Genomic DNA, 24,406 nt, shown 5'->3' with positions numbered 1-24,406 from the left:
TACAAGGCAGAGCAAGGAACATAGGATTGAATTTCAGAGATGATGCCTACAGTTTTATAATTTGTATATATTTTTAATATGACAAATTAATTCAGTGAACTCTCAATGTATACTCGAGAATTGGGGTACGGACACATCCCTGTAAATGGTCTATCTTGACACAGCGCATTAGATGAGATGTCTCTCCAGTGCGAAGCATTCAGACCAACAACATCGTAGTAACGAGGTTGCATCGTTGGCAATGAGACCCCGTATTGTCCGCCCACAAACTGCTGTCGTTGCCTAGAACAACCCTCACCGCTAAGAACACCCGCTCATAATACGTAATATATCATTGATACCCCGTACAGAAGTTGTATTTAAAAAAGCCTTAATTATGTTACGGTTGTTAAAGGACTAGCGATGACGTCACATCGACAAAACATGGGGGACCTTGAACCCTTGCCCGTGACTAAGCAAAGTCAGGACCAACGGGCTGATAGCTTCCTCGCCGGGCAGTTCTGAGGTGGTTGCTGTGGTGAGTAGTCGCGCTGTTATAATTGCCTGCCAAGAACGGGGAGGTGCTGAGGTGCAAGTTTAGTGCTGTGGAGAGGGAAGATTTGAAGACGTGAGGCACCACAGTACGTAGTACATGGCTATCTTACTTTTTTTTTTTTAATATTGCCCCGAGGGGCGAGTTTATTGGGCAGCGCCACTCATCCTGTGAGTGGACACACCACCATATCAGCATGTACAGCTACCTAGATGTTGCCATGTTAATAATAAGTAATAGTTTGTGTTATGAGTCGGTTTATATGCTTACGTTATTGAGGTTAGCATATTGTTAACGTGCATTGTTTTAATGTATTGTACACTGTAATCTTGCTGTGAGTGGCAGTGGAAAACGTTGAGGCAGATAACGGGCTCGGGAACAAAGCTGCGTAAATTAATAATTATTATTTCTGCATAATATACATCAACGTGTATAATAGGAAAATAAATCCCACTACTTTTGTTACTTAATAGGACAGCAACTTCAAGAATTATAAATAGGTACTGCGGAATAGCAGTCAATGTCTGAAGTTAAAATATTTAGTGTAAGGCAGACTTGTTATTGTGTGAAGCGTTTCAGCGTTTCAGGAAATACTGAAACTGAAATAGCCTGGTTGATCAGTCCGGCAACCAGGAGGCCTGGTCGACGACCGGGCCGCAGGGACGCTAAGCCCCGGAAGCACCTCAAGGTAACCTCAAGGTAAGGTAAGGTAATACTTGGTAACATGGCGGGTAGTGGTGCTGCTGGAGGCGTTTGACAACCTTCCTCCAGTCTGGATCACCTGAGAATAGTCACACCGTGGAACTCCTTTCCTTTGTAAAATAAAGTCGTGAGTATAATATATATATATATAAATGGTAAAAAGAAATTTGTAACATTATCATCATTTCCACTTGAGCTTTAATTTTTCCAGATTTTTAGATTAATTCGCAACTATTGTGAAAATCACAATATTTAATTGAAAGTGAACAACCACCATAAATTTTAGCCACAGTTAGTTTGCTAACTGTGAGTAGTAGATGTGGGTGACTGTAACCATTCCACCGCTGCCCACTGGCTGGAGGGTGGACATGGGGGGGGGGGGGGGTGTAATAGGCAAATAAATTTATGGAATTACCTCACCGTGTATGAGTTACTTAGCTTAGAGTTTACTATGGTTGGACTCGAACCCATTTTTAATATAATAGTAATATACATTAAACTGCGTAACTAGCTTGTCACTTGTCAACACTGTTACTTGCTTAGCTAAATAACTTGTTAAATACAGGTACTTGCTTCTGCCCGAAACTCTATGCATGTTAGTGGCTTTGCAAATATGTATAAACATCAATGCTATGTACTTTCATAAACCCAATGTGTATTTATATATAAATAATAAAAAATGTTAGTTTAGTCCCGGTGCCCATTATGTACCTCTGTAACCCTTCATAATATCGCCCACAGGATTGGTATGGGGTGCATAATAAATGAACTAGTTTTTTTTCACTAAGCTTTCGTAATAAACATAGGTATTGATAAAGTTGATTAACGTTATTCTATAATTCTTGAATATTTTATGACTTATTAACATAGATCAGGAATTCTAAAGCATACCTGATCAACCAAGCTGTGATTGATACGTCAAGCTGGGAACAGCCCCCTCAAACAGCCTGGTTGATCAGACTACCAACCGGGAGGCCTGGTCGGAGACCGGGCCGCGGGTCAGTTGATCCCCGGAAGCTACACAAAGTAGGTAGGTTCATACATTTCTACAGCAACCCTTGACGATATGAACGAAGGGTTACATAGCTTGCATAACTTGTATATTCTAGGTTAAGGATGACCCAGCTAGCGAGTGGTCACACTGTGGAGGTGTTGGAGGGGGAGGAGCTGGAGCACCAGGAGCGTGACTTTCAAGGTTATACCAATGGCCTTATCCGCCTCAACCCCGGCAGGTGGCTATACCCGGCTGACTACACCAAATTTGCCGACAACCTCTTCAAGTTCAAGGTAGGAAAATTAAATGTCTTGAGGGGGGGGGGAGTGCAAAATGAGATCAATATATGTATAGACTACTTCAATTATTTTTTCTTGTGTGCATTAAAATTAAAGAAAGGTTATTTTATCTCGTGTCTTAATGTATCTATTACATTTAAATCATGGTACTTACTGTAATCTATTATATTTGAAAGTTCTTTTAGGCTTGTGTATAGGGTTGTTATTTTTTGTCTAACTTGACAGAGATAAAGGATTTAAGTGACCTCGAGTGACTTTGTGAGAATTGTTCTGTCATTGAGACATGTCCGAGGCGCTGTGTTGCTTATATTTCGTTGTTTCTTGGGTGGGAATGGGTGCCGTTTTGTCACTGAATGGGATTAATTATAAATAATAATTTATCTCATTCAATAACAAAACGGCACCCATTCCCTTCTATGAAATAGGCTGCTTGATCCCTTTTGGATGTAGGGCTTTTGTGATTTATTGAAAAGTAATGGGACACTGCTATTCAGTCCATCCTGAATGGAGAGCGTGAGTGTGATGGGTCTGTAACCTGTCCTTGAGGTGGGTATCGAGTGTGCTACGCTGCCCTCGGGTGGAGAGGCACCATGTAGGCTATATCTGTATGCATGGTCTGTATATATCTGTATGGACAGCAGGCTGTGGAAAAAATTCCGGGATTATGTTGATGAAGAGAATTGCATAGAACTTGAAAATTAAGTGCTGAATATAATTCATTAAAATGCAAAATAAAACATGCAAATTCTTCTCTAGGGACAATGGTCCTATGTTTGAGTAAGTCCAAATTCTCTGTGACCTTGATACTGATAATGGGCTGTAGCAGGTAGAGTCCTCAAGGCTGAGCTAGGTTATTGATAGCAGAACCACAATATACCTGCGGGTATTTCAACACGTTTAGCTTGTATTTTATAAAAGTATATGATAATATACAGTTCTATAACTGTAAACACTGGTACGGTTCATTATCTAAGATCTGAACTAGGTACATAATTTTTTTCAGGGATATATTAAGTTTAATCTAGCTCTAGAAATATTGTAACAGCCATATTATCAATTGTTCTGATAATCTCAACAAAGTTGTTGTATAATAAAAGTAATACAAGTATAATAAGTCTTGTAGATATGAGACAAAGTAAAATCGACACCAGTAATCCCATTTATCATTATACTATCATGCAAGAGGAGCCACACGTCTATGGTTCATCCAATATAATCAGCAGACTTCTAGATGTTACTACTGCTCGGCTTAGACTCGGTTACAAGTATCTCTGGGAATTTTCATTACCTGCCGATGTAGACCTGACCAAATGTAAACTGTGTCAACAAAATTATTCGCACACCCTCCATCATTGTGATGGAGTGCGAAAAGATACGTGAATTCAGAGACAATTCTATAACTAATGTTCCAGCGATGTGTAAATGTTTCATTCAAAATTATCTACTACCAGAAATGTTAGCCAAATATCCCGTTTGCTAACTGTAGGTAGTAACTAAGTGATTGTAATCTGTTCACAGCTGCCCACTGGGTGTGCAGGGCAAACATATAAATTGTGATACTAACTCTCCACATATGTCAGTTGCTTAATTTAGAAACTGTACTTGTGGTCGATCTCGAACCCGTTGATGATGTGACGACTTGTACTGAATTTTTTAACTAGTTCATTAAGATTGTAACTTGCTTAGCTAAATGAATTGTAGGGTTCAATCCCTGAGCCCATTATGTGCCTCTGAAACCCTTTCCACTGCCACCCACAAGATGGGTATGGGGGTGCATAATAAATGAACTAAACTAATAAAGTCTAATGTATGGGCAATATGCAAATAAAATATTATATGCAATAAAATAAACAAATTTCATAAGTTAAGATTAATGGATATGGTAATTAAATGTGATTTTATACTAAAGAATTAAATACATAAGATATAGATATTCAGATTTATATGAATATTCAGCAATAAAAGATTCAGTCACTGAAGAAGGTAAATCAACTCGCTAATTGGTGAGGCATTTTCTCGCTGCCTAACGAATCTGAATTTATATATGGATGTATTAATGTCATAAAGCATACTATTGGCCAATCTTCACTCTAAAACAATTAATAACTTATCCTGAAACTGAGAACCGGAGCCTAATCAGGCACGTTATCAGATGATGATATTGTTGAAACGAGGCTCTATATTTTGATGGGAATATGGCAGCCTTGATGTTGGTCATGTCCTTGGTGGCTTTTGCTGGGGAATGGCGTCTTGTAGCAGTTGTTAGAATGCGGTCACAACGGAGGAAACATGGAGAGACTCCTGGTACCAGTGCTCGAATTCACTTCTCTTATCAAGAGTTCTCATTATCTAATTACAGTTTAGATTATAGATCAAGGACTTCCCGAGTATCTAGGGAATTATCACTGGTGATTAGATAAGTGGTTTGTACGGTAATGTTTATTAAAAATGTTATCAACACCACACACGTGCACACTTTGATGTCAACAAACTTTCCTCCGGTACTGGGCGCTTCTTTCCCAGGCGGGCGGCTGCCTTCCTCAGTCAGGGTGCCGACAATGATTATGTATTGATGGAACTGCAAACAGTACGCTTCCCACAAAAGCCGCTCATTGGAAGGAATATCCCCAGCCATCTCCCGGGGGTGCAACATATAATCCGGAAAGCCAGAGACGAATCTCCGCGCGCTCGGCACCCACACGTCGACGAATACCATGGGACCGCCATTACTAGTTCCGTCACAAACGAGTCTACATCTTCCATCTCCACAGCTCCCTCCAATGGGGCAACCACCCTCCCTCCCCCCAAGAAGGGGCCGGCAACATGGGTCGGCACCACCGGCTGCGGGGGAACGGAAACCCGTGACAAAGGGTCCAGAGGCACAGAAGTCTTCCGGACAGTACCCTTTTTGCGAACTGTATCCTTCTTCAGGACTATGTCAGTACTCACACCACTACCGACAGGGGTAACAACCTCCCATGCTGGTGAACCCGGAACCAGAGGTGCAGGAGAAGGCACAGGAGCAGGAATAAAGGCCCACACACCACCCACCGCCACCGGGACAGAGGTACCTTCCACCACCACGCCCGGACCATGACCAGAAACCGCAAGAACCGTAAGCCCACTACCATGACACGCCACAGCAGGTGTTACCAGATCACTGTATTCCCACCTCTGCCCAGGCGACACCCCGAGGAGGAGACAAACTTAGTCCTCCTGGAACGCTTCGACTCCAGGTACATATCGTCTGAAAGGTCGACCTCCCCCTGACGCCCCAGTAGGCCTCACACGATCGCGCATCGCTCGATCACGCAACATTTCAGCCGCCTCATCCACTGGAGGCACCGGACCACACACCGACACGGACGGTAATGCATGAATGTCCACAGAGACACTCGACTCGCACAACCTCCCATCAAGCGGCAATGCACCACCACAGACCTCCGCAGAAGACACAGCATCTGAAGACGGGACAGATCTCAGCAGCGGTAAAACACCACTCTCCACATCCATGGCCCCCATATTCCACCAGGGGTGCAGCAGGCACCGGCCCTGACGCACGCTCCATAACCCCCGACGGTGTAGGCACAACAACCACCACATCACTCAAAATCCTGAACCTCCAGAGAAGGGAAGTCCTCTTCCCGGAACAGGTTTACATGCTCTACGGCATCCACATGGCACCCAGCAGCCTGATGGCCCAACAAGCCGCTCCGGAAACAGGTTCGCTGCTGACCTGCATAAAAACTCTGGATATAATATCCCATCAGGAGCACTGAAGACGGGACTGCAGACGTAAGCTGCATCACGAGGGCCCGGATCCCATTGAGTACACCCTTCAGTCGGCCAGATGAACTGACATTCATCCGAAAGTTCATCACCCGGCAAAACTGGCCAAAATATCGGTGTAGCAAGGCATCAGGGAACTCGAAGGGTGCACCATGGACACTCACCCAAATCGTAGCACCACTGCGGTCCGAGCACAGTCCCACCACTCTTGGACAATGTAAATGAGCGCCCAACATAACGGCAAACAAAGGCCGCGAACACATCCGCCGTAGTAATATTAACGACCAGTCGATGGGCGGAGACGATCGAGACGCCTTCAATCGAAGCCACATCAACTCTCAGGAGGTCTGCCAACACCACTTTTACTGCAGAATGTCACAGAGCCAGAGAATTCTAAGGAATATCCCCAGCCGTCTCCCGGGGGTGCAATATATAATACGGAATGCCAGAGACGAATTTCTGACGATTTTTAAACTAACCCAGCCGTCAACAACCGCTTCACAGGAGGCAATGTTGACTCCATCCCTCCCGGCCACAGCCGCAGCGTACCCGTCACGGCACCAGCTAACTGAATCACAAATTCTTGATGCCAGTAATTACGCCAACTGTGTCACTTCTGTTAAGTTGAATGGGAAGGCAATCCTCGTTAACAATCGAACGGTATTATTCATCATGTCTGTTGCAAGACTCCTTTGGATCGATTCTAGCATAAAGAGGTGCAAGGCTTCTTGCCAAAGATTGGCCTTTACTCGGGCACTCCTGTTAATCTACACAACACCATGAAGGGTTGTCTGGTACAGTAATCTTAGCTAGCAGGTGTGATTGAGAAAAATGGCCAGGCACCGCCTGGTTACCTGCACTGTCAACATGGAATTTGGGCAGGTTCTGCATGCCGTTAGAAATTATCTTTTAACGCTTAAACGAATTGAAACGAAATTACAGTAGTTGTGCTGCTTAAAAGGAATTTGATGCCTTTGACCGCTCGTACCTTTTAATTTTTGTTCATTTGGCATCCTAAACTACATAGAATGTTTTAATTTAACTGACACAGACGTTGAAGATATTCAAAAGAATTTTGTGGCTTTTTTTAATTATTTACTTCACTCTATTGCATTTTTTTCCAAAGTTTCGTGAGAGTGATTCGGTGGTGATGACGTGGCCAAAGTGTGGAACAACATGGATGCAGGAGATCGTCTGGACCTTGAGGAACAATCCTGACTTGGATCATCCCTTAGCCAGCTTGTCGGTCTTGGCTCGCTCTCCCTTCCTTGAGTAAGTAGCTGTTCTAGCCGAGGCTGGGCATGGCCCTGGGTCATCCTCACTACACATGACGTCCAGCATTGTAATGTTTTCTTTATACATTATTTTCATCATTGCAGCATCTTCATATCGCGGACCCTCGGTTTATCCTTTCCGAACCCGAATTTCATGTGTTGCATCCTAACACACGGTCGCCAACATTTACTTACGGTATAAAAACCACATCCTACACCTGATCTCGACCTATGTGTATCCCTTATTATTATGACAAACCATTCTCTCTCAGAGAATCCCAGACCCCCATTTTTTGGGGGGGGGGGGGTTATATATATGTTGTAGCCAGAACACAGTACTCGGCCTACTATGCAAGGTCCAATTTGCCTAGTGGGCAAAGTTTTCCTGAATTTATATATTTTTCGATTTTTTTTCCTATGAAATGATAAAGCTTCCCATTTCAATATGTATGAGTTTAGTTTTTTTAATTTGTGTTAAAACTAACATAGATATGTGACCGAACCTAACCTATCTTCACCTAACCTAAACTAGCATAACTAAGTTAATAATTTGTTCTTAATATAATATAATAATTTTATTTCAAATAAACCAATTGGAAACAATATTTTGAAAATAAAGTAAATCACTCAGCCTATTAGGCAAATCGGGCCTTGCATAATAGGCCGAGAAGTGCGTTCTGGCTACTAGGTACGACATATATATTATATATAAATATATATATATATATGAAGAAAACCATGCATAACATCGCATCTAGCCTCGAGAAAACCATGCATAACACATTAGAGGGAATGTTTAGGTCCCCTCTAACACAGTTTGCGTGTGCTTTTCTCCTACCGCCCCTTCCACTTTTTTTTTTCAAAACAAATAAAAATAAATAAAATTATATATCTTGAATGGTCCCCAAGCCAATATGCAAATAAAAACTGCACACCCCAGAAAGATTCGAATCCAGACAGCCAGGAGCATTATGCACCATGGCGTACCTGGTTTCTTAACCACTCGACCGCTTGGTGGTTTCATACAATGGCATGTGAACAGCAGTCTGCACTGGCAAACTCTTGAGTGTATTATGAGGATATCGTGAACACAAGAGTCAATCCGATAACAGTGGTACTAAAAGTCCCCATCTCGTAGGATGGTTTGTCATACAGGGCTATATGTTTAGTAGCCTTCACTGGCAAATTTTGTGAGAAAATGTGGATATCCTCAAGAACACGAGAGTTAATAATTGTTTTTTTATTAGTACATGAGGTACATCTGCATTAGTGCAGCTACCCTAGATATATGAAGTGGAGTACAGTGTGTCAAAAAAAAAAAAAAAAAAAAAAATAGATAACTAGGTGTTGCTAAAAAATCCCCATCACAGAGGATGGTTAGTCACACAGGGCCATATGTTTAGTAGCCTGCACTGGCAAATTTTGGGTACACTGTGAGGATAACTTCAAGAATACGAGAGTGAATAAAGTAATTGCAAAGCTCCAGGTACCTCATGCCAACTGGTCTGAAAGGTCTAATAACTGGGCATTCGGTGATGTAGTGTGGGAGATCGTGCCGCAGTTCCTGCTCAGAGTTTGCAACTGGAGTGCTCAGGATTGGGAGATCCGTCACCTGCAGCCACCTGCCACAGATAACGGTAACCCAACCTGATCCTTGCAACCACTGTGTCGCATAGTCTACTGGACGTTTTGTGCTGCCCATTGATATAAAGTAATTTACATTACGTAATGAAGTCTACGGATTTTACACACCACTTCAAAATGCCCTACACGGTTCTAGTCTCCTTTGATGCTACTCATGCAAGGTCTCTAATTTTTCAATAATGAAGGCATTTGCCAATTTTTCTAACCATGTGTTTAATTCACATAGTTTTGCAAGTATCGTATCGTTGCCCATTTTAATGAATTGACTTAAAATTTGAGGATACGAGTTACAACTCTTATCTATGTCATTGATGTGTTACAAAGAGGGCTGTCCCTGAAAGTGAAATGTCTGCATTTAGCCCCCAAACCAACTTTCTTAGTATTGCATTATTTGTTACCTTATTTCAAACCAAATTATTTTTTACCTATAATTTTATTTTATTTTGCTTTCAGTTTAGATATGTTGATGCTCTCAAAGAACATTCCACCGTTGGATGATAGCAATCCTTTAGTAGAAGCATTTAAAGTGATGTGTCCTGGCAAGGACCCCAAGGATGGAGTAATGTTACAACTGGCGGAGGCAATACCTGATCCACGGACCATCAAGACCCACCTGCCCTTCTCTCTCCTCACTCCGGATCTTCTGGACACTGCTAAGGTCAGGCCAGAGACGCTGCGTCAGGATTCGGCAAACACTTTGCGTTTATTAAAGAGACCTGTACATTTTGCCTCTATCCTGGTGGCTTAATTTATATATTTATTAAATGGTTTGAGCTCTGAAGCGTTAAGAGGTTGTCCATAGTAAAAGTAACAGTGGTTTGAGTGTTGCCACCGGAGGCGGCTAGTTTATTGTATGCCCCATATATATATATATATTATATTTATATACACATAACTGTAAACTCACACCCCAGAAGTGACTCGAACCCATACTGCCAGAAGCAATGCATCTGATGTACAGGATCCCTTAACCACTCGACCATTGAGGCTTGTTCGCCCATATATATATATATTATATTATATATATAACATTATATATATAATATATGAAATATACATACACAGTGGGCATAAACGGTCTTAATCAGCCTATAGCAAAGAATTGTATATTTACAATTACATCTAACCTGCACACACCCTATAACTATAATGACAGCTGGTACAATTTTTTTTTGCATTGCAATATATATGGATTTATATTTTTTTATAAATTTTAGGAAATAATTTTAATAATGACCACAACATTATACAACAAATTTGCATAGTTTCATAACTCACAAGTGAATAAGTAAATGATGAATCAGTCTTCGTGTCCACGCGTGTTCTTACTGGTTGTAGGCTCGATTAATTGTACTCGCCAAATTTAGGAGTTAAATGAGAGTTTGTAGACGACTGTGAGAAATAGACACTGATTTTGCCAAAAAAACGGTGGGTTTTCTGTGAAGAAGAAAATGTCATTCTCAAGAGTTGTGTCCAAACGTCTGAGCTGGGCGCGCACCAAGTGGGGGTACATATATAGAGCGCCTGCGCCCCGGCGTACACTGTTTGCCGCACCGCAGACGTTCCACATCAAAAACGCCTACCCTCCACCCGGGATCCTCTGCATCCCCTGTTTTCTTTCACGGGACGACAATCAGGCAGGTTCAGGCGACACTTTTGTTGTCTTGCTACGCATTTGTGTTACCTTTGGAGGGTGCTCCGCCGGAAACCCCAAAGCCAAGACATATTAACAAGAATTGTCATTAGTGTAAATGCAAATAATGCAACTTTCAGTTACTAATTATAGATGTAATGATTAATTGTAATTGAGTTGTATACTATCTTTATATTGGCTATTCTCTATTATCATTTCAGGATAATAATTCTTTGTTATTCACTAATTTTTACTAGTCACATAATTAATTATCCACTTAAACTATCTATTTTAGTTGCCATAATTAGTTATTATGCTTCGTCATAATTAATGTTTATTATTATAATTAATTATTATAATTATTTATTAATTATTAAACAAACAAGTTCCCCACTCTGTGCGCGTTTTCTTCCAACCACAGAAAACTGTTTTTTAAATGCATTATAAATTGTGATTATATAAAGGAATCTATTTTAATAATTGAAACTGTGAGTACAACAGAAAGAGTTGTTGCCCATCTGAATGGCAATATATTTTTTCAGTCTGTAACGAAAAGAAACGCGACTCGTATCGTTAATCCTTGTTGGTGTTGACGTAGGCGATGCCTTTGGTGGGTGTTGGTAATGGCGTACGTAGTATTGACAGTTCAGTAAATTTTCGATCACAACTTGATATACATTACCTACTGTTCCTTGGGCGGAGTTACTGTTGTACTACATATAGTATAGAGGGGTTATTACGTACTCGTCCCACGTCTCGCGAGCGATTTCGTCGGGGTTAGTCCTGGCCAGGGGGAATTGTCTTGGCCCCAATCCTTAAATATTCGTCTCTGTTCACCCAGCAGTAACTGGTACCTGGTTGTAGACAGATTGGTAGGTCGTGTTCCAGAGGAAATATATATTGGCTAAGGTTTACCTTGAGGTATGGGAAGGGAAAATTCTCATTCTGATAACAGGAGTCGTTCATTCGTTAACATTCTGATAACAGTTTAACTTATAAAATATATTGGTACTCAGCATGTGTACATGGTAGTCTGTCTTGCACGTGCAGGTGGTGTACGTGGCGAGGTCTCCCAAGGACGTGGTCGTATCCTACTTTCACCACTCTCGTCTCATCCTCGGTCACGGCTACACCGGCTCCCTCGACCAATTCGTCCAATATTTCCTGGACGACAACTGTGAGTATCTTTTGGTTTCCTGCATCAGGAATGTAGAAGTATAGAATTGTATATATTCTCATTTGTTTTACTTGATTGTTTAGTAATGATAATTCAGTTGCCCTCGGGTGTCTGAATACTTTCAGTTGCTAGATTAGGCTATTGTGACATCCTTTGTTTTAGTTATTAATTCAAGTTCGGATTTATTAAATTTTTATAGTTTATCTTACATATGGCACACATTGCCCTTAACTCACACAACACATCATAAATGCAAGAAACAAGATTATTTTACAGGGAATAACAGAACCTAACTAATCCCATTACAGTCCAAAGTCTCCGGAAGTAAGATCAAAACCTGTACCTGCATGGAAATAGTCGCCATAATTCCCATGTGGGTACATGTTTTGATCCTACGTGACACACACACACACACACACCTTGCGATTACTTTAAACAGTTATAGATTTTTCTCATGTTTTAGACCCTACTCCCTTTCAGAAAGTTGGTCGACCTCTAGTTCCTGGGCCCAAAATATGAATGTGAACTTCGCAAATTGTTAACATCAGTACAAATCGATAATAAAGGAAATTAAGACTTCACTCATTACATAATTTTATTGTGTATACCAGTCTATTATACATGTGTATATTTACTGAATACTGTAAAACCTAAGAATTAAACTGTATAACCAGGGCTTAAAATGCCTCAAAAGTCCAATCGTAAAAGTAATCCTAATCCTCAAAATGTTAACCTAAAACTTGCAACCTCTTATTTTTAAATTCAGGAATTAGAGTATGATACCTATGATACACTTAATGATACCTATTCTCAAACATTCTTTAAGTGCAGAGTGCACAGGCAAAGTTTGTTTAAAAGTGTAAAGTGCACAAAAATATGATAATCATTAAGTTAATTTTTTTATATTATTTCAGATTCTTTGTATTGTATTTTTGCAATAACCTCATTATTGGATTTTAATAATGTTTTTTGAACCCTATACAAATTATTAAATTAGAACCCTGATTATATATTGCTGCATATGGATTATAATTCATTAAACGTTAATAAGGTGCTAAATATATTAACACAAAATTGGGCACGAAACTATAAATACAAATGGGATAAGTTTATGATTAGGAAAAGACTCGAGTAAATATTGGTTTGGGAATATGGTTGTAAGTACCGTATATGGAAAAATTCCTGAGTAATAGGTGTTAGATCACAGGATGTTTTAAATAGAAGGTTCGACATGCATCATGAGTTCAGTTACGTATAAACAATAGCTGCCTTGCATGTGTCAAAGGACCTAATGCAATTTACCTATGTAATTTAAAAAAATTATTACTGCAATTTTGTTTTGTTTTTATGATGTTGGCAGTGGTGTACGGGCCGTACTGGCTCCACATGAAGGAAGCCTGGGAGAAACGCGACCATCCTAACATGCACTTCGTATTTTTTGAGGATATCAAGAACAATACAATGTTGGAACTTCGTAAGCTCAACGAGTTCTTAAACACCAACCTGACGGAGGAGCAGCTGCAGAAGGTTAGTTCGGAGTTTCCGGTAGTAGATAAACCCACCAGAGAAAAGGGGCAAGTTAAATTAATTTCAGAAAAATTAAGAGTCAATAGATATGCTATATTTTTATCTGATATTAAATTATATATTTTATACTTAAATTTATTATGTATTGTTATTCGTAGTTTTATGTACTAACTTATTTTAATTCTGCTGCCTTAAATCTACTTAATTGTGTGTTAGAGAATAGTCCCCTAGGAGCTAGTAATGGGTCGCTACCTTGGACTTGAAAAACTGCTTTAGAAAATAGTCACCAGTTTGGGAATAAAAAGTAATAGGAAAAACAAAAAACAAGAAAACAATAAAGTGGCAGCCTAATGTAGGCTCTCGTGTTCTACGATCTCATAAAATGAGAAATATTCGCACAATACAAATACACCATATTGGGATAGGCGAAACATTGGGGGATGGGTGGACCCCATCAGACAGTCTCAGTAAAGGAATAATGTCCTTTTCCGATCTAAATGTTCTGGTACTTGTAAATTAAATTGTGATGTTGAACTTTTGTATCGGAAATGTTATCGTACAGCTCTACATCTCCAGGAAGTAGATCCTTAAGAAATTTTATTGATGTATAAACTGTTTTTGAAACACAATGACAGACCATTGTTCAAGGCTCTCTCGCACATGACCCACTTTGTCAGTGTGGGAAACATTTATTATCAAGTTCTAATAATGAAATAATAAACCTTCTATGAGATAATCTGTTGAGGTTTAATTAATAAATTAAAATGCAATTTATAAGAGCATATAGACAGTTTGATTATAATTTAGTAGATATCTTTGCAAGAATGAAGCCTAGATATTCTTGTGTTGTACACAGTTTTCCTAGTGGAGGCTAATGGATTAGCTTGTATTTCATGTTCTCGCCTAATTCCATATTCTTTCATACAGAATAGGGTAGCAGCACATTGTGTATACCTAAGCTTGTTAAATAAGTGTTAATAAGTTTTTTTTTATTAATACATGAGGTACATCTGCATTAGTGCAGCTACCCTAGACTATATGAAGTGGAGTACAGTGTGTCAAAAAAGATAATTACGTGATGCTAAAAAATCCCCATCACACAGGATGGCTAGTCATACAAAGGCATGTGATAGGCAGTCTGCATTGGGAGACTCCGGATGCATTTGAGGATATCAACACAAAGAGTGAATAAGGAAGCAGTGGTAATAAGTCCCCATCTCGCAAGATGGTTAGTCATACAGGGCCATATGTTTAGTAGCCTGCACTGGCAAATTTTGGGTACACTGTGAGGATAACTTCAAGAATACGAGAGTGAATAAAGTAATTGCAAAGCTCCAGGTACCTCTTGCCAACTTGTCTGAAAGGTCTAATAACTGGGCATTCAGTGATGTAGTGTGGGAGATCATGCCGCAGTTCCTGTTCAGAGTTTGCTCCTGGAGTGCTCCAGGATTGGGAGATCCGTCACCTGTAGCCACCTGCCACAGGTAACGGTAACCCAACCTGATCCTTGCAACCACTGTGTTGCACAGTCTAGTGGACGTTTTGTGCTGCCCATAGATATAAGTTTCAGATCTGAACAAATCAGTTTTTTATACTAGTACTTTTAGGTCGTTGGGAGTCGGTAATTTCTTTCCTATCCGACCCGAGTGTTTGGACCAATACAGTTTTGACAGTAGAGATGGGGATACCTAGATCTTATTCAACTTCATCTTTGTTGCACGCTAATTTCGCTGCATTGTCTTTCTCATTATGATGGGTTATATATATGTGTGAAGGTGTCCATACAAAGGAGATTAGAGACCCTTTACTCTGTGCAGCAATTAGGTCATTTAAGATTGGCAGTATGAGGTTGTTAATAACACTAAATAGACGAGACTAGTAGTTGTTTTATACATCTTTTATATTGCTCTTTGTTTTAATGTTTAAAATGCACAATAATTTACCTCGTTTTAATTGTTTTTGTTTAAATACAAAATAACAATTATGTATTCTTTAAAACTAATTTCTTTGTTTTGATTTTAAATACACAATCAAAATGAATAATAAATTATAAATTGAATATGTCCTGGCATCTTTTACCTCAAATGAAGGCTCGCTTCCCCTAACTTTGGAACCAGGCTACGCCCCTGGCTTCAGTTTGTGGTGTGGCATTATGCTCTCACTGCGGCAAAACTGTGTACCTCTTCTCTTCCCTATGGTATTATGCTGAACCACGTGTGTGGCAGTGTTTCAATTGGAAATTACTTTGTTTTCAGGTGGTGTAATATATCACACTAAGACTATATTAGGCTGGTGGAAGGTTCATTAAGCATGAGTAACATTCTTCGCAGGTGGCGCATTACACCAGCTTCAGTGAAATGAAATCTCGGGAAGAGAAGAACTTTGTGTTTGAATCAGTCTTCGACAAGCTGGTGCTGTCTAGCGACGGTGGCTTCTTCAGGAAAGGTTAGCATATGTATTATTATTCTTAAGATCTTCAGTAACTGGTGCCATTTTATTAAGTGATGTTCTAGAGTAAATATTGTTTGTTCTCGTGACTGGCCTAAGTCAATACATGGGTGTCCAGTGGTGCGGGAGATATCAGCAAGAACTACAACAATAAATCGATCATCAGCATGCTCACTATTCTTCTCTAGGTTCCATGTTATTTTGTCAATAATGATTTATAACATAAGGTGCAAATATCTCTTATTGGTAGTATCTGAGATCATTAAGCTCACTTGTCATGCCATAAAACAGTTAAGTGATTGTCTCTTCTTCGCGATACATGCAGTTTGCATGAAGGTTTTTTCATCCTGATGACTGCACGAGTGGTGGAGTTGAAAGATTCGGCACTCGCAGTGGCGCATCAATGTTCATAATTTGGCAGAGGTTGGAAGTTATCGATGTCTTCTATTTGTGTGAGGATAATGAAAAAATAAACATATGAATGGAAATGGACTCAGGATGGCAAAAATGAGTAGTGTTAATGGTGGTATCAAAGTGTTAGTATTTTCTGCGGTTGGAAGAAAACGCGCATAGAGTGGTGGGGGGTTTATTTTATTAATACTAAATTTATATAATAATAAATAATTATAATAATAAACATTATAACGAAGCATAACGGCTAATTATGGCAACTAAAATAGATAATTAAGTGGATAATAATTATGTGGCTAATAAAGATTAGTGAATAACAATGAATTATCCTAAAATAATATTAGAGAATAGCCATTACAATGATCGTGAATAACTCGATTACAATTAATCGTTACATCTATAATTAGTAACAAAGTTGCATTATTTGCATTTACGCTAATGAAAATTCTTGTTAATGTCTTGGCTTTGGGGGTTCCGGTGGAGCACCCCCAAAGGTAACACAAATGCATAGCAAGATAGAACAAAAGTGTCGGCTGAGCCTGCCTGAGTGTCATCCCGTGAAAAGGAAAACAGGGGATGCAGAGAATCCCGGGAGGGTGGGCGTTTTTTTTATGTGGAGCGGCTGCGGAGGGCAGCAGACAGATTGCCGGGTCCGCAGCAAGCTCAATATAAATATCCCCACTCGGTGCACGCGCAGCTTAGACGAAACTCTCAGAATTACGTTTTCTTCTCTCGGAAAACACACCGCTTTTCAGGAAAAACAGTGGCTATTTTACGACAAGTGTGTGGTTTAGTCAAGAGACTGAGATTGTGAGTAGAAGTATATTTGGTAGTCACAATTCAGATAGGGGTAGATTTTGGTAGGATAAGTTAAGAGTACATTAAGTAACTAGGGGTTAATGTGTATATGGTATCGCGAATGTTTGTATGAGACGCTGCGTGCACCCCTCGCTATGTCAGAACGCTACACAAGTGTTTGTAGTGAGGCGAGATTGAAGGAATGTGTTGTTTGTGATGTGTCTATATATGTATGAACACGTTGTACTGAACGGGGTGAGAATAGCTTGAGATACCTCATCCCTTTGTGTGTATTTTACCACAATAATCTTATTTCAATTTCAATATAATTATTTCAACCCATCCTCCTGTTTAAATAGCACCTATTGTGATGGTCGTATATAGTCACGAATTCGTACGTACTTATCTTTTAAATAGTAGTTTACCGACTAGTAAGGAATTCTTTTAAAATAAATGAAGCTTAAACAAACTTATATTCCTATGCCTAGTATAGCACACACATGTACTATACTAGGCCTCAGATATCGTGTTTTAAGCCTAGGAAGGTTAGGTTAGGTTTGTCAAAGCAACAAAAGTAAAAAATAGTTTTCCGGTTTGTCCAACTCAATAGTTCAGATTTCTACTTTCTAATTTTGTTGTACGTCGGTATATGTACTATGGTCCTCATCGTTACTATAAGTATTACCAAAATATTAGGATGGGCAGAATTATTTGCAAATGCATGAGGGAAATTAATATTTTCTCACAATAAAGTAATGTAATGAGTTCTGAAATAATTTTATAGAGTTCGTGTAAGCAAGCAATAAATTAGATTGGTTGATTACACGTGATAACTGTCACGAGGTAAAATGCATAAAATTTTTTCCCTTAGATTTATACATATAATGACAATGACCAAACCACGCACCAGAGAATGAAGAAATGACGTTTCGGTCCGTCATGGATCATTAAAGTTAATTTATTTAACGGTCTGAGTATTGGAGAATCTTTGAATGTATTTAGCTTTCCCTAATACCCCATGACACTGTTAATTTTATGGTCTGACCTTTGCTCTAATTCTTCTTGGAAAATGCAAGGTGGTTGGAATGGTCGTTAATCACAATAAGGTTTTTAGCTTTGAATGCAAAATTAGTAAATTTCTAATAACTAAAGCTTTACTCATTATTTTACGTTCTTTAATAATTTATGTTAGACGTTATTTTAATAATTTTATATCTGAATTATTTTTAACAATCACAAAGGTTCAATAGAATTATTTTCAAAAGCTTATGAGTTACGGAAAAACTCGTGTTAATAATTGTCAGTTTGATTAAGAGTTGGTTACTAAATCAATGTTGTAAAGTTGGTTTTAAGAGTGAAAGACTCGTAAAGTGTTTATGTATCGTTACCTTGGACTTAAAAATGCCTAAACTTTGTGTTCATCAGGTGTGATTGGAGATGGCCAGAAGCGTCTCAGTCCTGAACAACAAGCAAAAGTTGACCAGTGGACCAAGGAGCACACCCATGACTTCGGCGCTTCCTTCAAATACTCAACGTGAATCAACCATAGTATAAGTTTTGTTGTGGTGCTAGGCTAACTCGCCACTGAGGCTTATCCTTACAGTATTCCCGTTTTATAAGAGAATCCACCTTGTAGAATGATAAATTGTTTTAAATTATCTTTTAACAATCACTTAATTATGTTTTATATTTTATGAATTCCTCGTGATTAAAGTAAAGATTTAACAGAATTCTTGTAATTTATATCCTTTCGAGAGTTAAAAGTGCAACATTATTAACTTTGCATATTTTGAAAACGAGTTTGGTTCTTGGAGATGTCAAAGTTCTTCCTCACTCCATTACCTTCTAAGGATCAAAATATAGAGCCTCATTTCAACAAGAGAAATATCAGCTGACAACTTGCCAGATTAGGCTCCGGTTCTCAGTTTCAGAATTAGTTATTTTTTTTTAGAGAGTAGAGTGGCCACTAGTATGCTTTATGACCTTAATACATCCATATATAAATTGAGAGTCGTTAGGCAGCAAGGAGGCAACGCCTCACCAATTAGTGAGTTGATTTACCTTCTTCAGTGACTGAATCTCTTATTGCTGTATATTCATGTAAATCTGAATATCTATATCTTGAATATATAATTCTTTAGTATAACTCGTCATGCATTTAATTGCCATATCCATTAATCTTAAATGATCAAATTAGTTTATTTTATTGCATATAATATTTTCTTTGCATATTGCCCATACATTATACTTGTATTATACAACTACTTTATTGAGAGTATCAGAACAATTGATAATTGACTTTTACAATATTTCTAGAGCTAGGTTAAACTATGTACCTAGTTCAGATCTTTGATAATGAACCGTACCTGTGTTTACAGTTATAGAACTGTAAATTATCATATTCTTGTATAAAATACAAGCTAAATGTGTTGAAATACCCGCTTAATGCACAGAAGAAAAAATAATTGAAGTAGTCTATAGATATATATTGGTCACATTTTTCAGTCCCCCCAATTAAGACTAATTTCCCACCTTGAACTTGAAGAGGATGTCGGCAAATTTGGTGTAGTCTGCCGGGTATAGCCACCTGCCGGGGTTGAGGCGGATAAGGCCATTGGTATAACCTTGGAAGTCACGCTCCTGGTGCTCCAGCTCCTCCCCCTCCAACACCTCCACAGTGTGACCACTCGCTAGCTGGGTCATCCTTAACCTAGAATATACAAGTCATGCAAGCAATGTAACCCTTCATTCATATCGTCAAGAGTTGCTGTAGAAATGTATGACCCTATCTACCTTGTGTAGCTTCTGGGGATCAACGGACCCACGGCCCGGTCTCCGACCAGGCCTTCCGGTTGGTCGTCTATTCAACCAGGCTGTTGGACGCGGCTGTTCCCAGCCTGGTTGATCTGGTATTCGTTAGAATACCTGATCACTGTCGTATTCTGTAGAATACCTGATCTATGTTAATCATAAAGTCATAAAATAATAATCATAGAATAAGAATAATCAACCTGATCTATCAATACTGTACCTATATTTGTTAAAACAAAAATCTCACAAGAAAGCTTAGTGAGAAAACTGTTTAGTTTAGTTCCTTTATTATACATCACATACCCATCCTACGGGCGTTAGCGTGAAGAGTTAGTCACATAACGGGCTCCGCTAGCATTTCACACTTATGTAAATACATAGCTTTGGTGTTTATGCATTCTTGCAAAGCCACTAACACGGCATAGTGTTTCGGGAAGAAGCAAGTAACTGTATTTAAGTTACTTGTTTACTACTGTTACTTGCTGTTAATTAACTACGCTGACACTGAAAAAGTTCTTTCTAACGTCCCTGTGGCTCATTTGGGTACTCAGTTTCCACCTGTGTCCCCTTGTTCGCGTACCACCCGTGTTAAACAGTTTATCTTTATCTACCCTGTCAATTCCTCTGAGAATTTTGTAGGTAGTGATCATGTCTCCCCTTACTCTTCTGTCTTCCATTGTCGTGAGGTGCATTCCCGCAGCCTTTCCTCGTAACTCATCCCAGAACTAAGAGGCATGAGTAACGTGATAAACGTGTTCAGAGCAACTCCAACATGAGAAAAAATCCACCAGCGATATTTCGATGATGCTCACGCGTATGACTTCTAGTAACTAAAACTTTACTCAATATTTTACGTTATTTAATAATTTACGTTGTTATTTTAATAATTTTATATCTGAATTATTTTTAACAATCACAAGGGTTCCAAATAATAAATATTTTCAAAAACTTATTTGTTACGGAGTAATTCGTGTTAATAATTGTCAGTTTGATTACAACATTGATTTAGTAACCAACTCGTAAAGTTGGTTTTAAACTCTTAAAGTAAGTGATTTTATATATCGTTACCTTGTATTTAAAAATACCGAAACTTCGTATGCATCAGGTGTGGTTGGAGATGGCCAGAAACGTCTCAGTCCGGAACAGCAAGCAAAAGTTGACCAGTGGACCAAGAAGCACACCCAAGACTTCGGCACTTCCTTCCAATACTCATCGTGAAGGGAATATGTAGCTCACTGGCGGAGTCAAATGTGTTAATCAACCGCATTATTTTCTGAGTCACTACCAGAATATTCAGAGTGCAAACTCTGCGACAAACCTTTAATGTATTCACTAGAACACTATATTGTTGAATGTGAAACCGTAAAAGATTTTAGATCTCCTGGTCTATTGTACCACCAACTGTGTAACTATTTCATTGAATCTGGTGTACTGGACGACATCCTGACAATTTATCCAAAATTTGCTTGTCCATTTTAAAAATAAAAAAACACTTATTTATATTATTTTTAAGCTGCATTTCTTATGAACCCATCCCTGCCCTTGTGTGGCAGTGCACAATAGAAAGTTGATTTTACATATTCATACATTAAAACAATGATTGTAACCATGATATATATGTGCTTCAGCTTACACTTTAGACCTATTTTCTTGTGTATGACCCTCTGTCATGTGTGACAGTGAATACCAGCATTATCCTCACTTTAATAAGACTTAACTGAAATCCTCAGATTAGGCAAAATTGTAATTAAATTTTGTAAATAAAGATATTAATAATAAGTACAAGTTTTGTTTTGGTGCTAGGCTAGACTCGTCACTGAGGCTTATCCTTGAAGTATACCCGTTTTATAAAAGAATCCACCCTTTAGAATGTAAAATTGTTTTAAGTTCTCTTTCAGCAATCATTGAATTATGTTTTATATTTATGAATTCCCCATGGTTAAAGCAAAGCTTTAACAGAATTCTTGTAATTTATATCCTTTTGAGAGTTAAAAAATGCAACATTATTAACTTCGCACAAACCAGGGGGAATTGTGTAAAACCCTGGTTTGTGTCTCGGAGAGGCTGCAGGATTTAAGTAAGTTTAGTAGAACTTCAGGTTTCAATTCTTTTGACCATGTCGTAGCTCAGTCGATTAAGGCAGCGTCTGGGATGTTCTCGGACATAGGTTCAAATCCTCGTCACGGCCCTTGTGGATTTGTTCATTTGATGCATCACGCTATTGTGATTTGTGTGTAGTAAATACGTTTGTCTTATATAAGGCAGGGAAGCCCTACTAAGTGACCACTGTAATAAATCATTTGTACATTATATTTTATAAATAAAGTATTATTATTACTATTATAAATGTAAAACTCTCCATATCTTTGAAGTGGAAGTCGACTGCTAGCGGCCGTGGAGTGAGGACGTTTACCGACCCTCCGTGCCGTTTGGTCGCCAGGTGGTGAGGGCGTCACTGCCCTCCCAGTGTTGTTGCCTGCCTGGCTGCGTGCTGTCATGGCAGTTTTGACATGGGGGGGCCTTCAGTGGAGCTTCGGGCGTTGATGTGGCGATTCTGGGTGCTTCGCGCTCTACATCGCTGGTAGTGGCTGACGTCCAAGTGTCTGCTGTTGACGATGGTTGTGCGTCTGATTTACCTTCTGTTCTTTCTCCTGCAGAAGGTTCTCCGCAGTGGGAGGTGGTTGCTCGTACAGACGTGGGTGGTGTGGGTTCTGGTGCGAGCCGAGGCATCAAGCTGGTGCTGAAGAAGGATGCCAAGCGTGGGGGGGTCCCAGCAGGAACAACGTTCGGTGGTTGACGCCGGGCCCTGTGAGGCAGCCGAGGAGGCTCCCAGTGCGCTGCCCATTGCCCGGCCTCGTGGGAAGGAGCCTCTCCCTCTCGTCTTGGCCTCCGGAGTGGCGCATGATGATGAGCATCCTTTGCGGTTTGAAATTGTTGACCGCGTGCGTCCTGTTCTGTGGTGCCCTTCTTCCATCTGGATTCGACCGGCTCGGTGTTTTATTGTGGGTGTGCCGGAGTTAATGCCTGATCCTCGTACGGTTCATAATGAACCTGTTACGGAGGACGTCATGTTACTTTGGGAGGCATATTGTATTCGATTCCCGGCGGCGGAGTGGCCGCATAAGTATGAGAAATTTGAGTAGTCTGTGTGCTTGCTGTGTGTTTGGTATGTGCTTGGACCTGTGGTTTGTTTGCAATGTGTTGTACCTATTGTGCGCACTTCAGGCCGGTGTTATGTTTGTTCTCATGACCGTTGTTTTGTTGTATTTCTTATATTTCCGGTATTGTTTCTTTTTCTTGTGTTTCATTATGTTTCTGTTCATTGTTGTTTATGTTGTCGGCCCTTCAGGCGGGTGTTTAGTGTCTTTGTATAAATTTGTATTGATTTGTTTTGTGCTGAAGTGTCTTGTTATGTTTCTTGATGTACTTTGTTGTTTTATTCTCGGTCCATCAGGCCAGTGCATGTATGTTGTTGTCTTTGTGCCTGTTTTGTTTTCAGGTGTGCGTGTTTTGCTTGTTTATTATTATTATTGTTTATTTTGGCCTCGCCCTTTGTTTACGGGGTGGATGGCTTGGTGTGTGTTTTTTTATTCCTGTATTGTTTGTGCTGTGCGTTTTGACCTGGTGTTTTTATATTGCTTTACCTGTTGTACGTGTTTGTTCTTTATGTTTTGTTTGGAATGTCTTGTGTTTGTCCTGTTCTGTTTCTTGTTATGCCTCTTGATGTATGTTTTGTTTTTCTGGAGGTTTTGTTTTCTTATGTTACTGTGATTGCTAGTTTGCCATTGTATTATGTTTTGTGCTTTGATGTATGCTGTATTTTTCTATGCTTTTCTCGTGTTTGTGTTTTGTTGTGCTATGCTGTCGGCCCTTCTGGCCGGTGGTCTATTGTTTTCTTTTGTTATGTATTCTGTATTGTTTTTATTGTATTTAAATTGCATGCTTTGCATGTAAAAATAAAAAAAAATATATATCTTTGAATCGGAGAGTTATAGAATGATACTAATCCTGACCTCATCACTTTAGCGGTTAAGATTTTCCTGAATTTACCTGTTTATTTATTTAATTAGTTTATTATGTATCCCATTGAAATGGGATATAAATAGAATGATAGATGGTACAGAAGTGGTTGAAATGGTTATAGAAGCACTCCATACCCATCCTGTGAATAATATAAGGTAGGGTGAGGAACATAGGATTAAATTTCTGAGAGTACACCTTCAGTTTTATAATTTGTATATATTATTCATATGACATTAATTTAGGACTAAAGTAAACCCTCAATGTATACTCACCGATAATTGGGGTACGGACACATCCCTGTAAATGGTCTATCTTGACACAGCGCATTAGATGAGATGTTTCTC

The 24,406-nt window shown here is 39.3% G+C and overlaps 1 protein-coding gene across 2 annotated transcripts; it reads left to right on the top strand.

The window, feature by feature from the left end:
* The first annotated feature begins 371 nt into the window (after window positions 1-371).
* On the top strand, window positions 372-18,958 carry LOC138367397 (sulfotransferase 1C4-like). Of its 2 annotated transcripts, none has more exons than XM_069329128.1 (8): window positions 372-517; window positions 2,344-2,521; window positions 7,443-7,588; window positions 9,688-9,892; window positions 11,918-12,044; window positions 13,405-13,571; window positions 15,902-16,016; window positions 18,654-18,958. In XM_069329128.1, the coding sequence occupies exons 2-8, from the start codon at window positions 2,351-2,353 to the stop codon at window positions 18,764-18,766; spliced, it is 1,044 nt and encodes a 347-aa protein (XP_069185229.1). In that variant the 5' UTR covers window positions 372-517; window positions 2,344-2,350; the 3' UTR covers window positions 18,767-18,958. The 2 variants fall into 2 exon arrangements, with proteins under 2 accessions (XP_069185229.1, XP_069185168.1); XM_069329067.1 differs by having other exon boundaries at window positions 464-620.
* Window positions 18,959-24,406: the final 5,448 nt, after the last annotated feature.

This window comes from Procambarus clarkii, chromosome 1 (genome assembly GCF_040958095.1).
Source record: "Procambarus clarkii isolate CNS0578487 chromosome 1, FALCON_Pclarkii_2.0, whole genome shotgun sequence".
In the NCBI taxonomy this organism is placed as follows: Eukaryota; Metazoa; Arthropoda; class Malacostraca; order Decapoda; family Cambaridae; genus Procambarus; species Procambarus clarkii.
This window is presented reverse-complemented; position numbering and strand designations above follow the sequence as displayed.